We start from the raw sequence: 18,375 nt of genomic DNA, 5'->3' as shown, positions 1-18,375 counted from the left end.
TAAATAAAAGATATTTACAACAATGCCTCAGAAAAGACATCAAAGGTACGTGCAATGAATTTTCCACATTTTTTCTTTTAAAAATAATATCTACACGACTGTCAAGACGCACAAAACGAGTGTAGATTTAAATAAAAGACATCACAATTTCATGAATAGAAGAACTCGAGATGAAATTTAAAAGTGAAATATCTTAATAATGCTTCAACAAAATGAAAAAAAAATCGTACCTGAAAATTGTGGGAGTATAAAATGATTGTTCTCACATTGGTGAAGTTTAGACATCAATAAAACGATTAAATTGAATTTTGGAAGTATCTAAATGCATTTAAATTGAAATAGCTATCTCTATTCACATTTGGCTCATTCATTTGGTTAAAAAAAACTAATTGATGTAGTCGTCTACTATATCGGTTTTTCAATCCGTAGGGTACGTTTGGTAAGTTTAAATTAAATCACAAAGTAGATGCAGACAGACTCACTAATTACCAATTTTTTTCACTAAAAAACTTCAATTACGACAAATAAATGAGAAACTTAACCCTTTTCAGTGGACTTAATCAGGTAAAAAATCCATTTACTCTCTTTGACTAGATAAATGATATCTGAGGACTATTTGAATTCATTGAAAACACTAACTAATGCACTAAAAGTTTGAAGTTCACTTTGAAGTCTGCAAACAGAATGTTAGTTTATGCAAAAACTATAACTATTGCTTTAATAGTTTTCGCAAGAAGACATTAATTCTGAAGAAGCATTTTAATTAAATTAATTCCCATGTTTTTGAGTCAATTTTATGCTAATTTACTAAAAGTTTGTGGTTGAAACGTCTGGTCGTAAGATCTAGTTCAAATTGATGGCAGTTCTTAAATCCCTTTGATGCAAGTGAAAAGAAATAATGTTATGTAGAAAAAAAAAGTGCAGAGGGTTACACTTTATTAGCAACATTAAAAAAAAGTCTTCTAAAGACAGATTTTAATTATAAAAAAAAAAAAACGTAAAGGCAACATAAAACAGACAATATCGGTTACTTTTAAATACCTCTACATAGGATTAATTAAGAAAGATTGAAACTATCCCTCGGTTACAAAATTGTACCACCAAATAACACCTGAAAATATTCCGCTTTAGTTCGCAAGATCCTTGTATTTCTACGTTACTAAATTCTCGCAACTACACCACGATCTATTGGAAACAAAATAAGGCGGTGTTCTCACATTTTTAGTAGCACTTCCTAATCTATTACCATTTCTCTCCCCGACACGTTCGCTAGTTACGGCTCTTTATCTCCCCATAAGATTCATAACTCATATAGTACCTTCCGCCATTGGGATTAGGGTCTATCTCGAGGTTAAATATAGGTTTATGTTGTCAGGTAAGATGTACTTTATTGGGACTGAGAAATATGTGGAGGATTATATTTTGAAGGAGATGACGTAAAGAGTGTTTCGCGAAGTGAGTTTCCGCGTTGTTCGAGAAAGAGATTTACGATTATTATTTTTATGTGAAGTGATGTGTCGATGTTTGTTTATGATGTTGATGGTTTTTAAAGACAATGTTTTATTTCTTTACAAAAATGAGCGATAAATATTGCAATTTTCACAAAAGCTCCGAAAGAAGTTCGATTTAAAAATGCTCCATTGATTTGGGTACTCATAGAGGTGCACTTCAAATAAAGTACTCTGATGAATTCAGGCGAATGTTTTGAATTTAGCTCAGCCATTTCAGTCACAGTAGAGCGATATGATTTATGATCCAGGTAGATTCAGCCACGGAGCCAAAGCGGATTCAAAAGATGAAAGAATAAAAGGACTTTTCTAAGCGTATTTTTTTCTTTTTCTGGTCTCAAATATTGTGTCTCGTATAAAAGAGAATTATTATTTGTTTCCAAAATGACGTTTTATGAATAGTGTGATGATCAAAATAGAATTTTCTGAACGGATTTTATTTTCTTTTAGAATCGGCTTAAATAACAAAAGACTGGAAGAATGAAACAGTTCAATGAATGATTTTCTATTGTTCAGCATTATCGAAGATCCTGTTAGTATGAGAAGTTCAGTTTATGTGAAATATAGTCAGCACCGTGCGTGCGTAAATCTATTTATTACGCGTTTCTAAAAGTATTTTTCTTTGAAGTCCTTACGCTACAAAACATAGAAGAATTTTTTAACGTAGCTTCGCAATTTCCTGCATCTAAAAATAAAAGTTCATTGATATTTGAAAGGATTTAATATTCTATCAATATCTCGCTTCCAGTGTGGGTAGTCATTTCCATATTTCCATTCATAGAAAATATTTTAAAATAGACTTGTTACTAGACTTTTATTTTTCTCTAAAAACTCGGCATTTTAGAGCACATCTAGATATCATTATTTAAAATACTCCAACCTGCATAATTATTAGCTTAATCAGCAAGATTTTCTCAGAAATACGTTAGCATTTTCCGAATATCTCTCACTCAAGCTATCTGAAGATGGTTCACTTAATTGCAATTAATTTGAAAAGCAATTAACAAATCGTTATGTTCTTTATCGACCATTAAGACAGAAACTTTCGATAAGAAAAGCCATTATGCTCTCTAAACTCAAACAAAATGTTTTTAAGATCTTTTTAGTTCTTAAGAGCTTTCAGATTTTTAAATATTATGTTTTTAGTTTAATGTATGGAGTAATAAAATTGAAGAATGGAAATGAAAGATCGTAATCTGCTTTTTTTTGGAAAATTACCTAATGGGTGTTTTATCAGTGTTGAATTTAGCTTCATTAAAGATGCTTTGGTTAACTATTAATTTTAGACAAAGATTGATATATGTCCTATGATCTGGAGGATACCGATCGTTTTAAAACTAAAGTTCTCCATAACTAAAGATTTCTAAAGATTTTGGAGTAAAAAATCGCCATGAATAAAATGATAATATATCTCACTTCCTATAGAAGTCAGTTACAGGAAAAATAACTATGAATAATAAAGCATGCATTATTAAAGCCATAAGTTTCCAGTTACTAACAACTTGGTTTACATTCCCGCGGTGGAGTAATATATTCTGACTTGTTGGAGCTATTAAACACACGATTTTTATTTAAGGTATGCAAAACTTGAAAACGGGAAGAAATGATTTGGATTAAAAATGAAACATTTTCTGTATAATTACTACTTGATTAATGGTGATGAATAACTTAATGTCTATTCTACTAAATTTCTTATATTATGTAACTAGCCGTTTTCCCGCGGTTTCACCCGCGTCCCGTGGGAGCTACTGCCCGCACCGGGATCAAATATAGCCTATGTTACTCGCAGATAATATAGCTTTCTAATGGTGAAAGAATATTTAGAATCGGTCCAGTAGTTTTTGAGTTTATCCATTACAACCAAACAAACAAAGTTTTCCTCTTTATAATATTACTAGCTGTTGCCCGCAACTTCGTCTGCGTGGGCAATATAGAATCGTCAAAATACTACTTATCCCGTAGGTGCATTCTTTCACGTGACAGTATAATTAGGATTAGCACTTAGCAGTCCCATAGATTCATTGATCAAGGTTGTGTTGTGGATGTGACCATTTATCTAAACAAAAGAAGTAAAGTTTGTGACGTTGTTCAGCCAATTTGGAAAATTATTACGTATGGTGCGTAAGTAATTTTCACAGGAATCAGCTATAATCTATGTCTACATGCTTTGAGTCTGACAAAGCTGTCATTTGTACATTTTCTGCAGCTGCTGCGACTAATCAGAAGCCAGAAAGTCTGTCAGACTTACCATGGATATCGTCTTGTGTAGTTGACTGGATTGAAGATAGGTAGATAGGTAGTCGCTCCAAGCAAAATATTGGTACTCAAACAGATTCGGTGACTGAAAGCCAATACCAACATAGTTGGGGAATAGCTGGATGGATGATAAAATGAGTCATCATCATCAGCAGGCGCATAGGGTAGGATAGTTTCACTTACTCACTATGGTAAGGCTGACCCCACATTAGGCGTGCGCGATCCTCGGGCGTGTGAGTAGCGCGGGCGTCGCGAGCGCGCTGCGTGAACGTCGCGTTTTGCTGCCCTGCGGCATGTGTGAAGAGTGCAAGCGACGCGCTCGCGGGGAGCACGCGGCGCTCGAGTTGCGTTCTTACCCCTTCGCCCACTATCCCCGCCGCCCGCTAAACGCCTTAGCAGTTAAACGTCAAGGAGAGCGGCGCGTGCGCGCCGCGAGCGCGCTGCAAATGCCGCAGGGCAGCAAAACGCGACGCTCACGCAGCGCGCTCGCGACGCACGCGCGGCGCCCGCGCTACTCACACGCCCGAGGATCGCGCACGCCTAATGTGGGGGAGGCCTAAGCCGGGACTCCACCGAAATGTTTGCATTAGTTCACGAATAGGCAAAATGTACCTACGTATCTGTGAGAGTCCACTTCATGTGTTCGTACTTGAAACCTGCAGTTTTGCCAAGATTTTCAGAATGTACGCTCGCAATTTGTCATTTTTTGGTGGAGCTAGCAAGTCAAAAGAAACATAAGTGTTGTATACTGTGCGTCACTAACGCACACCGGGAAAATTTCGCTCTTGCGGAGGACGTTTATATACCATATTTTGTGCCACATGTAAACAGGACGACAGTAAGTATCCACTGAAACACTTTCAAAGATCTGATGAACGAACAAATCAGACCTGACTTGGTCACCTGGGGCCAATCAGAGCTCTATGAAGCGATAATACGCTTTGGCTCCTACTGTTATTGTGGTTTCTGAAAATTTATTCACCTCATTCGATGAATGTAATTCTGATGGTACTATTAAGAACACTTGCTTAGCGCAGAAGTTGACGTAGGCGGGTCAACTCTTTTGACTTCTCGAATAGGATACCATTGGTTTTTGTGCAATGCACACCAGCAATGCATTCTGGATTAGGATAGGATGTAGGTGGATAGGATTTGCAACAGAGAACAATTCTGTCTTTGTGATTAAATGACATCAAACGTAGTTGTATATAAAAGGTGTTTTTTAGGGTTTTTAGACTTGGCTCGGCTCTTACTGAGACTGTTCGTAATCGTGAACAGTGTATTTGCGATCAGAAGTTGAAAGTAAGCATATCTCTGGTATGCGGCGCGTAATTTGTACGTTTTCAGACGCATAAAGCATTTTACGTGTGTATCGTATTAAACAGAGAAAGCTCCCATTTCTTATCTGCACTTTGTATCTGGGCTTGTTTTTAAAGCTACAGAATCCTACATTACCTACCTCACGCTTAGCAGCGCTTGCGAGAGATAGATCCTCATTTCTTCTAGGATTAATTTTACATATTTTGCATCAGAAAAAATAATTAAGGTCTACTTAATACTCAAAGTAATTTGTTTTAAGGTCACCACATTAGTGGAAAATAAGCTAAACTATGTTTATGAAATCATCCTGATATGAAATCCATCTGTAACTTTAAATGATAATTAATTGTTCCACTAAAGTCATCATTTTTGACATAATGTTCAAAAAATAATTTAGATGGCACCGTTTTAAATTTGGCTGAGAACTATTAATTTTCTTTTCATCAAGGTAATAATTATAGTTGGATTTTGATGTGGCACGGCAAACTGACAAACACTATTGAAATGTCTATCGAAAAATTACACTACGTGTTAAAATATGGTGAATTACGGAAAATACACAACTCCATCTGTTGAAATAATAATCCTCTATAAAGAACGTATGGAATATTGTCATTTACCACCTCGCTCCTTTGACAAATTTGATGTATTTTATTTACCACAGATGGAGCTACTTTAACCTTGGCTAAACAAAATGTTCATATTTTTTTTTCTTCCGAAGTTACTTATAAAGTTGTGATTTTCTGTGTAAAGATTAATAATAGGCCGATCAACTAATATAAGTACAACATTCAAATGTACAGTTTTGACAAATAGATTGCGTGTCGTAATATTTTACATCTTGAATTCACAAAATTAATCATATCTTTTGATAGAGTGAATCGATTTCGATGAAACAAAAACTAAGTAATACCCCAAGTTACGTAGAATTTTTGTGTATAAGCATTGTCTGCATTTAATTCGTAGATTTTACGTGAATCGCGAACAAACAAACAGATAAACAGACAAAAATGACAAAAATGATGGAAATGGGTTCTGTTAGTTATCCTTTAAAATGCTGGCTATTTTTTTTGTCAATTTCTTCAATGTACAAAAATTACTTTTCTACAGATTTATTATATGTATAGATTGAAAATCAAACGTGTGAATACTAGAATTCCAAGACAATTTAGAAGCAATTTTTTTCTTTTATATGTAAAGGTCATCATTTCATCATAATTGTATATGTATTGAAGGGAATTGATTTCATACCATGTATGTATGTTTATTCTCAAAACATATGTATGTGTTGCTGGGGAGTTCGTTACGCCACTTCTTCTTCCCAAAAAAAACACATAGGTAGTGGTGAAGGGTGGGTGTTTTGGGGGCCGTCTTTTATTTTTTATTTTTTTGACGTTCGAAAAGTGCTGATTTATTAGCCTAATTTTATTTGAATAAACGTTTTTGAGTTTTGAGATTTCTAAATAATTAAACCATGCGTATTTCACCCGCTATTCTACCAGCCCCACATATGCGTGAGAATATACCTGACGTGACAAAATGAATGTTCATAACACTGTCTGCGCGAATACCAACTGTAACACTGATAAGCGATATATTTTGTGGGACCTAGTTGCCGAGGCTTTCATTCATGTGGCTTAGAATCGTATAGGAAACTAACACGTATGTAGTTTTATCCATTATTTTGATATTTTAGGAAGTTAGAAAGACGTTCATTATACCTATGCGGGGTACGGGTTATTCGTATATTTTTACTGCTTTTTTTTTATTATTTGGTATTAAAAATGCAATTTATTAAATGAATATAGAGTTCTTCCGACTGAAAAAATAGTGACACCCTCGACAAAAGGAGATGGCCAAATCTTCATAGTAAAATAACCCAGAATCGACAGCAACGAAATGGGTACCAATGGGTTCATTAGGATAGACCTTTGATGGTGCCAAAAAGTCCAGCCTGAAATCCATGGGGTATAGGAGCTATATCATATTTTCACAAAAATAGGTTATGTTGAATTTATGTTGATTTTAAAGATTATTTACATAAAGGACCATAAAAAACAAGGTATACTAACATTATATATGCGAATAGTAATATCCCCATAGTTACAGAGTTTGCCTGGTAATTAAAAGGTCTTGAGTTTGACCCCCTCCCGTTGCACTATTGACATGAACCACTCCAGATACGATTAAGTACCCTTCCTTACCTGCTTGAAGAGGTTTCCCTATTATGTGTAAACTTCTGAACTGGCAAAGATTAATTTAAAAATAAAAATTAAAAGTAAAAAAAAAAAACTTAGAAGTTAAAAAAAAAACCTAGAAGTTTTTTTTTGTATTTTTAGCTTTTTATTCGCATTAGTGAAAAGTTCTCGTCAATGCGAATAATATAAGCCCAAACACGAGGTAGTTAATATTTACCATTGCCGAGTTTCCTTGACCTTCTCTATTCTCCATCATCAGGTCAGCTCTAAACCTTCACTCGTGTATAGTGCTAACAGAAATACACCAGAGTGTAAAGTTTTATCTTATGCACAACTTCTAATGAACAGCAAATAGAAAAGTTATGCTTTTTTAGTACTAAAATCTTCATCGAAAAAACCTTGTAAAAAGAGAACCCCATGGTTTTTAGATGATATGAAATACATTTTGTAATCTACACATTATACTGAATCCAACCATACATATGAAGTTTCTGTCGACTCTGGGTTTTTTTTGGCCATCTCCTTTTGATATTTTAGCTCGGTATCCAAGTTATGAGTGGATCACAATTTATGATCACACCCAGGCACACTTATAAGCGGCTTGCACTTATAACCACTTATGGCTAGTTTACCGTGATTAGTATTCTCATAGTAATAAACAGCAAAACCCTTCCCAGAGACTCAAAACCTACAGCAATTACTATATCGGTCACAGAAATATGAACACTTAAACGAGAATTTCCAACCAATCCCGATTTGAACTGTCTATGAATTACATTATCTGGATAATCGCCGTGTTTATGGGTCATTTAAGCCAGCAATGGCAATAAACACAACATCTATGGGTAAACAGTACTCAGTTTATCATATAGGCTCCCTGTTGTCATCAATTTGAATGCTCACTGAAATGATGCTGTTGCTTTGACATTATTTACTTTAAAATATCTGAAATGGTAAAAAGAATTTTCAAGAAAACCGTTTAATATTTTTAGCCATTATATAATGTACCTACTTGTTATACTGCCACTCGCTGATTGGTCATGGTTCAGTTAGAGAAAAATAGAAGAATTTAGGGAAGACCTTTGCTCAGCAGTTGACCAACATGGGCTAAAGTAATAAGAATTAAATACGTCTGTGTTCTTTACAATACGGTTATGAAAAAAATATAGTCAGCTGCATAAAATTTTATCCGACTAGGTTGAATACCTACTACTAATTGTAGTACAAAAAGTGACCTTACATTCAAAGGTCAAAAAAACAACCTTACACCAAAACATCCAATTTCCGTAACTACTCGCAAAATCTGTAACATAAATCTCCTTTGATAGATTACAGCCATAAAATTACGAATCACGATGAATGCTTGTTAATCTAACAGGCTGCACGCAATTTTCGTTGCTTTACGTCATTCAGCGCAGTCAACCATGGATATTTGGAGTGACGGTAGTGACGTTAGGAGTGACGTTATGCATCAATGTACAACGCTGGAGGTCGAGTGTATTCGAACGTAGGAAATCGTAGTCTTGTGGGGTTAGGTAGCGTTTGGGATAAGCGACTGGGTTTTGGTAAGCTGTTTGGTACATCGTTTGGCTGGTGTTTTAGTACCTTGAATGAAGAGTGTTTATTTGCGTGAGCCCGCTAATCTCAAAGACTGTGTTTGATAGGTGCTTTATCGAAAATGACTTTATTTTTTTTCCATCCGGGTGCGCGGGGACTCCATAGTTTTCCATGGGATGCGGGAATCATCCTCTGAATTTAAAAGGACATTTAGTTTAATAGTTAAAATTCTCATCCAAAATAGAAAATGAGTTTAAATGAGACAACTCATTTTGAAGTTAAATACAAAGCACTAATTGTCCTAACTCTTGTTTGAAATAAAACAAAGTCTGTAAATTGGATATAACGAGAACGCGAAAACAAAGCCTAAAAAGTTTGTATACTATCCAGACCAGACCTAAAAAAACAAATTTCTAAACAAGAAATGAGAAAAAAATTACATTAAATAGAACCATTGAAGTTCGCACTAAGAGTATCCGCACACTAAAAATTTTTAGTCGGTCGATAGTTGATGTGGGCTCGTAAATCAATATGACGATAAAAAAACGTAATAACGATCAGGTATTTGTCCGGTATCAGACCGACTAAAAACTTTGATTGAATACCACTGGGCCAGGAGTCGCCCGACTGTTTACTCTTTAGTGTGCGCGTAGACTAAGAAAAACGGGAGATTCAAAAGGGGCGCTTTTCTTAGCCTAAAGACGGCAAGACGCCTACAAAAGTTTTTGTGATGCCAACAGTCACAAAGGACTATGATACTTTGATCCCTGAATTGTTGGAGGTGTTAAATGAAATAAGCGATGATATTTTAGAAAATACGATTCATAATGTGACTCAGATTGTTAAGTTTGTTTTGGAAGTATTAGACGGTTATCTGCTTATCATCTTCCAGATTTATTATCATGAATGAGATGAGCTCGTGGCTCAGTATCTATAGTCTATCGATCATAAGGTTAAGCAACGCTTGGTGCGGTCGGTAAGCTGATCTTATGATGATGGTTTAATGACGAGTTAGTCCAGTCTATGTTTTGGAAGGCATGTTAAATAGGTAGGTTGTCATTTGAACGTTGTCATTTGAACGTCTTTGGCAGTCGTTTGGAGTAATCAGAAACCAACTTCAGATCAGCAAAAATATTAGTGCTCCTTTCTTCTCTTGTTTAATTTCGTGATTAAAAGAACTCTTTCCATGAGAACTGTTTTATAAAAACCAACGTTGCGTAAAAATTTTAAGGTTGAGTATTCCAGATTCCAGGTCACTTAGTTTTCAGGCACTACAATTTTGTATATTAATAAAATTATTGAAATGGAAATTAATTTGTTTTTGCTTAAATTAAAACTGTATGAATGTACCTATTCCTTAAGAGCTGTTTCAATAGTCTAGCGAGCAGAAATACTCAGAAAAGGTCAGGCAAAGTGTTATTTTGTCATTAGAAAAGGTTCGATTCAGTAGACGGACCTTTGTATCTAGTTACTGCCAAGGTTTTGGCTAATTTACAACTTTCTGCGTGGGTTTTAGAGAGCCCTGAAGTAATTAATAACAGCTTTCAAACAAGAGGTAAGTACTTCAACTTGACCTCAAAAGCTAAATAATACTCTTTACTAACTACGAAATCGTACCATTTAAGTATTGACTTCGAAATCCAAATTTCCATTTCATTTGAAGGGGAAATTTTGGCAAATCTTGCGCCCTTAGCGAGATTAAATCACTTAAAAGTTTTAATCCGTTGCCTCTGTTTTGAAGCCGGTAATGTCGTCGTATTTCGCGATACGCATTGCCAGATACGGTTTATCTCCCTTATTCTGGATTAACTTGACTTATAATTGTTACGCTTTATGGCTTACTATGCATATAGCTCCTGCTAATGGCATCTCCTGTGATGTACCTATGCTATCAAATGAAGAGCTGCTCTTCAAAATAATATTTTTTATATAAAACCACAGGTCATCAAATCGGTTCATCCGAGATATGGTGCTGCAGATACACAAACCTTTTTGTGCTGGGTGTTAAAACTATCGGCGATGGCATAGATCCATCACATCATTATGTCACCAGTTTTGTTTAAATAAGTTCCATTCGTGATAAAACCGTTACCTAATTCCAGTGTTATTTCCAACCACTAGACCAATAAATTAGGCCAGAACATATTCCAAAACAGAAAACAGTAGCAAAATACTCATTATACCAGCGTGTAATGGAAAACAAAACACAAAGGGAAAAAGAAACAATTACGATACTATCCACAATAAAAGAGGTTGTAATTACAAACACATTCCTGGCTACGCAGAAAACTACATATTGCGTAGCTATTAATACTTTATTTCGGGGCTTAGGCGTTTGCTTCGGCGGCGAAATAATCAGCTTAAAACAAATTCGCGTCGGATTTTATTTGAACATTCGTTATTGATACGGTATTTCTTGTGGGAAATCTTATAATCCTTAAGGTTCTTTTTTTATTAAAATAACGCATATCTTGAAAAGATCAGTTTTAGTTCGTGTTTTCAACGATAGACAATATGATTTTCCTTTGTGGTATTAACTTTGGAGATTTATTGAAACGTTTTTGCCATCTAAAATTAAAACTTCGAGGATAAAAAAAAAATACTACATATTTTTGTCCAACTATAAAACCAACACAGATTTTAAACTCAGCCTATTCCACGTCACCTGAGACCCACAACACCCCACCGCATTTTGTCGTACAAAAAAATCCAAGCAAGTCTAAAGTAACCAAGATTTTATTACCCAACCTCGTTGCGAGATATAAAACATATTAGCCAAGAAACCAAGAGACAACTGGCGCCGCAGTAAAAACCTTTCCTGTATAGGGTCACCATATTTTTGCAAATTCCAGATGTCTATTGGACATTCCAGAAATGGGTATTCCAGGACGGAATGCCTCCGGCTATCCAGTTTCAGGAAATTCTTTGTTAATGAAAAATCTGAATGATTTTGAAAAGGTAGAATTAGATACTAAGGTTTTAGTTCTACGTACTTGAAGATTTGATTGGACGGGTAACGAAACTTTATTTCAAGATCATGATTTTTACACGCTTTTTATTAAATCAAATCAAAGCATTTATTCGCGTTCATGACGCATATCGAACACAAACAGTAGCATACATAATCATAAAAAAAAAAAAAAACACAAAAATAAAATAAAAACATCAATAAAAAGAAAACACAAGAATAATAAGAATATGCGTCACAAGCACGCGAAATGGCCCTCGCTCAGCATTATGCAGCGACCCTATGCGAGACAGAGTCGCTGCGCTGGTTTTCAGCGATGGCCAGCACTAACATGTGACGTCAATCGGTGCATTTAAGCTAAACTAAATATATAAAATATAAAAAGTGTTATATATATTTATGGATATAAAATACTACTATAAAAACAAACTAAATATAAATAGAGAAAAATAACTACCTAGTTACGCAGCATTCCGAACGAATGCGACTGGAAGTGACACTCGCGCTTCGCAAAATTATATTTTATCTGTGGTCTATGCCGCCGACCATTACACAAACACAAATAGTCAATATACAAACAATTTGTGTGAGAATTAGGTAATGGCGACGGAGGCATACCAAGAATTATTATGCAATGCCTCATGTAGATATCATGTAGACGAGTGTATAAATGTGTATAGTGTTGAGAAAAGAAAAATCGAACATGAATTTGTGTAAAGGATGTATTAAATGTGAGTATGTAGGTCGATCGTATTCCTGCTACCAGGATGGCGTCGGTAAGTGATATTATTATTTTATTTTTTATACCTGTGAACGTCACTACTGGAATTATAAATATATATAGATATTAATTATTTGATAAGTTGAAGTCGGACTGAGACATACCTAATTACTAACTTAGAAATTGACTTACCATTGAGCATTGCACATAGATGAATTAAATATAAATTGTAATTAGAAAATTAAAGGATTGAATTAAATTACAGACGACAATATGGGACAAATGACAGAGAGATGAAGAAGAAGGGTTGACCGAAGCAGATGCTCCACCGTGCCGAGGAGGATGATTCAAAAGCAGCCCACACTGCAGGAAGTGATCCCCAAACCAGAGCATGTGTGCCATGACCCCTGAGGTATGAAGCAATATTACAAATTAAGGCTAATTTGTTCATGTAACAGTAGCTTTTTAAGTTTTGTTTTAAATGTATGTTTTGTTTTCAGGCATCGAAGTGGGGGAGGGAGATCATTCCAGCAGCGCGTGGCTGCAAACTTGAAGCATCCTCTGAATGCCGTAGTGCGATGCATGGGAACGGTCAGCGGACACACTATGGAGCGAAGACCATGCTTTATCTGGCTTTGTTTCCAGGTCAGCTTTTTGAAAAGATATTCCGGTGTTTGTGTCCTAACAGTGCCAAACAACAAATTAGCTAAATGAAGCTTTCTCCTGGCAGCCATCTTTAATAGTTTTAGTTCATTTATGTATGGTGTAACATGACTTCTACGTGGAATATTTACACAAAAGCGGACACAGGCATTTTGTATACGTTGGATAACGCGCTCGGTTCTAGAGAGAAGGCATGGTCCATACACTACATCACAATAGTTTAACTTTGATAGGATGAGGCTGTCGACAAGTTGTTTGCGCAAAGGAATGCTCAGATATTTCCGTATTCCGTATAATACCTTTAGCCTATAGAAACAATTTCCTAACATTCTAGTTATATGTGCCTCAAATCGCAGCTCCGGGTCCATAATTAGGCCCAGATTGCATGCTTGCTTAACCCTCTCGATTTTCTCTCCCATGATCACTATCTCAGGGTTAGCTGACTCAATAGTTTGTACTTGGTTTCTAGAACCCAGAACCATAAATTTCGATTTGAGCGGGTTAAGGACCAGTGAATTCAAATCTGACCAAACAACCACCCTATGCAAATCCTCATTGATTTTCTGCACTGCCTCAGATGTTTCATTGACCTTGAACGACAAATACAGCTGGATGTCGTCAGCATACATATGATATTTACAATGGGCGAAAGACTTTACAATATCCGCGCTATATAGGATATAAAGCAAGGGCCCCAAAATCGATCCCTGGGGAACGCCCCTGGACACGCTGAGGGGGGAGGATAACACTCTTGACCCATCCTCTCTTTGCATCTCTACAAATTGAGATCGGCCCGAAAGATAGCTTTTAAACCACTTTACCGTGTTCTTATCAAAACCATAAAAAGCTAACTTTGACAGAAGTAGAGTGGTGTTAATTGCATCAAAAGCGCGGGAGAAATCTAGCAGAGCCAAAATTGTGCCCTCCCCCCTGTCCCGTGCCTCAAGAATATTCCCCACTACGTCGGCCAAAGCCGTTGCAGTACCTCTGCCCTGCCTAAAGCCCGATTGTAGGTCAGGAAGAATGTTATTTGCTTCAAGGTATTCAATGACCTGCGAGTGCACTACGCGTTCCAAGATCTTTGATAGGCAGGGCAGTATACTGATTGGCCTTAGGTCCTTTGTGTTAGTTGGACTGTTAATTTTAGGGATCGGTCGCACAATAGCGCATCGCCAGAGTTCAGGGAATGTATGTGTGATTATTGAACAATTTATGATGTCTGTGATGGCTTGCAAGGTAGTTGGTAAAGTGAGGTTTATCATGTCGAGACTGATGCCATCGACACCCTGTGCGTTAGACTCTAGGCTTCTAATTATCTTGAGGATTACTTCGGAATTGGTTGTTGTCAGAGTGAAAGTAGCATCGCTAAACCTGTGCGACTCAAAGAAAGATGACTGCGAATCATTATGACTACAATCACCGGGAACGTCTAGGAAAGCCGCATTGATTTCGTCAGGGTTATCAAAGTGTTCCGGTAGAAGTCTTTGTTTGTGGTCAGGCAAAACATCTGCTTTTAAATTGCGCCATAATAATTTAGGGTCCCTGATGTTATTATTAATACTACTAGCGAAATAAGCGGCCTTCTCATTAGCCAGTGCCGTGGTGGCTAGATGCTTAAGGTCTAGGTAATTACTCTTATGTTCTGGTAGCTTAGATTTACGAAATTTGTCCCTGGCCTCATCTCTCAGTTTCGATATTAGTCTGATGTTATCAGTGATCCATGGAGTGGGACGGGATCTAAAAGTTTTACATCTAATGGGAGCGTGGAGGTCGAACAATTGGATAACAAATGAGTTGAATGTTTGCACCATTGAATCAACATCATTCATGTCACCCACCATAGACCAAGGTATACTTTTTAAATCCCTGTCGAAGTAATCCTCCAGAATGTCTTTGAGAGGGCGATATACCACTGACCTAGGTTGGCATTTAGGTTTCTTGAAGACCGTCTCGCAGGTGATAAATGCGTGATGGCTAAGCTCACTAATATGATTCACCTCAACATTGCGGATTGGAGCATCAGTGCAGATTACGTCAATGAGCGAGCTACTATTACCTATAAAGTGCGTGGGAGTTGTGACCACTTGAGTCAAGTTGAGATAGCTGACAAAATCTGCAAGTTGTCTGGATTTCGAGTTGTTAACGTCCACCATGTTGACATTGAAGTCCCCTAACAGTATTAGATTATCGAAGGGGGCCAGGCTACCTATGCTTGATGTCAGTCCGTCGAGGAAAGTCTCCAGTTCCAACCATGGTGGGCGATATGCAGTGCCAATGAGTAGTTTGATTTTATTCACGGTAAGGGTTAACCAAAGCTGTTCGACATTAGGGTGTTCAGGGTGGGCTCTGACACGTGCAGGTATTCCATTTCTGATGTAGAAGGCGACCCCTCCGCCTCGCCCCCCACGTATAGACAATGGACGCGGGATGTGCTTGAGTTTATAACCAGGTACGCTAGGCGCCCGGTCATCTTCACCCTTGCGCAACCAGGTTTCGTTGACAGCCATTATGTCCACTGAATGATTGCCCATTGCGACCAAAAACTCGTCCTGGTTAGTCCCCAGGGAGCCCGCATTCAATAGCCCAAACCTAATAAGTTTACTTGTATTCATTTGTAGTCAATAAGTTACAATGTTGTATAAGATGTAAATGTAATTTATAGAATGTAGTATATAATGTAATAGTTGAAGTGTATAATGTGAATATTATTTGTATAAAATGTGTGATGTTGTATGTAATGAGTGTAGACAAATACATTGTGTAAGGTACTGTGATTGATGTGGGAAGCATGAAAAAATAAAATAAAAAATAATTGATTATGTAATTATTTGGTATATAGTTCGTGTATGTAGTAATACTGTGTAGAATGTAATATGTATAAATAAGTGTCGATTGCGACTTAACATGCGTGCCAGCCAGCGTGTAAATCCCCCGATATTTATAGTTTAGACGCATATTTTCCCTTCCACTGATACAAGGTAAATAGTTACAAACAAACAATAATATAAAAAAAGAAGAATAATCAAGTTGTTTCATTATTAACAGGTCCAAAAAACTTAACAATATCCTCATCAGTGCGGATTCTTTGAGTGGAATCACCCGGACTCCTCCTGGCAAGTATGCGCCCGCGCTTGGTCCACACAAATCTCCAATTGTGGAGGCGAGCAGCATCTCGGGCCATCCGAAACAACCGGCGATTTGTCTTCGTGAGGCGCTCGTTGATGAAGAAGCGCTGTGGCGGGCCGGGCAGGTCGAGGTCGGCGGTGGTCGCCCCGCGCCGCACGCGCGCGCTCGCCAGCAGCTCGTCGCGCAGCTCGCGGCGCGCCAGGCGCACGACTATGGCACGCGGCCGCGTCACCGCCGGCCCGGCAGAGCTAGTGGCGTTGAGCTGCTTGCCGCCGACCCGCTCCGCGCTGATGATGTCGCGCTCCTCCAACTGTACCCCTAACTTAAGGCCTACAACTTTAGCGATGTGGATAGGGTGATCAGAAGGAGCCTCCGGTATATTAGTTATCTCCACATCATTTGCCAATAGGTCCTGATCCCTATCGTTCAGCTCGCGCCTCAACTCTTCCACGACCTCATCTGCCGATGAACGACCCGTAGCAGCCTGTTGTTCCAAAGCGCTTATTCTGGCCTCGAGGCCATCGATGCGCCCATTGCAGTGACTCATTGCAGATACCAGCTGCGCCATCTCCAACTCCATCTCCTTGCGAAACTCTTGAATCTCCGCACGCATCGCTCTCAACTCATCCATGAGCAAACCCAAACCAGAGCCTACGACAGGAGAGATTTCCCGTGCCGCAGTGACAGCTGTGGAGGCGCTCCTATGTAGCGGCGTAGAAGCAGACGACGGGCTAGCGCGTTGTTGCTCGCAGACCACGGGTGCTGGGCTAGAGCAGCTGGCATCCAACTCACCAGTCGTGCGGGCCACTGAGCTAGTTTGGCTTGCAGGACCTCCCGCGGAGCCAGCCGAACCTCTGATTGGAGTATCTGCCCTGTTATCCCTGACCAGGTTCTTTTTACATTCAGGGCAGCGCCAGGAAGGTGGGATAGCTACGTCTGGCTTAAAATTAACGCATCCTCGGTGGTATAGTCGCCGACACTTGCTACTACCACACTTGACGCCCTCTATCGCCGATGCAAAGAGCTTGCAAGCTGCGCACTGGATACCCGGCATTATAGTAGACAGAGAGTTCCTTGCAAAATCGCTAGATGGCGTCTCCGATAACTCAGTGCAGGATCGCTAGATGGCGCCACTGGCCCAATATCGATCGATAGCAATACCGAGAATATCTTCCTCCTGTCAATGTCAAGTTTGGAGTGACGTGAATATCCCCGATGTCAACAACACTTTTTAAATAGAGGGTAGAAATTAAATGCGCCTAGTCACTGGCTATACAGTTTTGCTTAATTGAAGCCCTTATGCACTAAACTTACTGCCGACTTCAATGTATGTCACTAAGCTTTGCACTATGTTCACAATAAAGTAAGTATTTAAGCTGATAACGTAGTTTTCAATTTATTGTTTATAAAAAGTACGACACACGGTCCACACCGACAGACGTCAAACGTCAGAATTCTGTAGCTTATTATATATATTATCTAAATATTTTATTGACAGATATGAGTACAGTGATTTTCATTTCGATAATATCTTAAAAGCACCCCACGCTTTTTTAAATATTTTTTTTGTATTCACACTATTATTAATTTATATTCATTGAAATTTTTAACACTGTTTTCTTAATTTAAATCCATTAAAATTTATTTTCTAATTTTTAGTTCGTTTTTCTATAAAAAGCGTGTTTTTTAGTTTTTTTTTAAACTATTATTATTAGAAAATTCTAATATTTAATCGGTTTGAATGTAAAAGAATTTCAGCCGAAAATTCCTCGAACTACTTCAATTTCAAGAGATTTATGTCTAATATCATATTGGCATTATTCATCCATCAAAGCTATTCAATGGTATTGAAGAATTACAAACCAATCAATGTCCAATATTTACCGAACTTTTTTAATAATTTTTCTCTGGAAAGCTGGTTAATTTGAAGAAAGATCTTTATATATTTTATTTTTCATTCAAAATTTACCGTTTAAAGTCATACCTACCATGTCATGATACTCCAAAAGAAATCTTTTTCAAAATAACCTCCTCACATTTCACACCTATTCTTTTTTC

General features: G+C 37.6%; 1 protein-coding gene and 1 long non-coding RNA gene across 2 annotated transcripts; one reads left to right on the top strand and one right to left on the bottom strand.

The window, feature by feature from the left end:
* The first annotated feature begins 11,900 nt into the window (after positions 1-11,900).
* Positions 11,901-13,176, top strand: LOC124640735. The gene is made up of 2 exons (XR_006985588.1): positions 11,901-12,940; positions 13,029-13,176. It is a non-coding gene; the product is annotated as an uncharacterized LOC124640735 (long non-coding RNA).
* Positions 13,177-16,000: 2,824 nt separating this feature from the next.
* On the bottom strand, positions 16,001-17,763 carry LOC124640734. The gene has a single exon (XM_047178640.1). It carries the CDS (start codon positions 17,369-17,371, stop codon positions 16,214-16,216), a length of 1,158 nt encoding a protein of 385 aa, XP_047034596.1. The 5' UTR covers positions 17,372-17,763; the 3' UTR covers positions 16,001-16,213.
* Positions 17,764-18,375: the final 612 nt, after the last annotated feature.

The sequence above is a fragment of the Helicoverpa zea genome, chromosome 21 (genome assembly GCF_022581195.2).
Source record: "Helicoverpa zea isolate HzStark_Cry1AcR chromosome 21, ilHelZeax1.1, whole genome shotgun sequence".
NCBI classification, from domain to species: domain Eukaryota; kingdom Metazoa; phylum Arthropoda; class Insecta; order Lepidoptera; family Noctuidae; genus Helicoverpa; species Helicoverpa zea.
Note: the sequence above shows the minus strand (reverse complement) of the source record. Positions and strands in the feature narration are given on the sequence as shown.

Coding starts and splice junctions, on each gene's coding strand:
- LOC124640734 (XM_047178640.1), bottom strand. CDS start 17,371: ATGCCGGGTATCCAGTGCGCAGCTTGCAAGCTCTTTGCATCGGCGATA.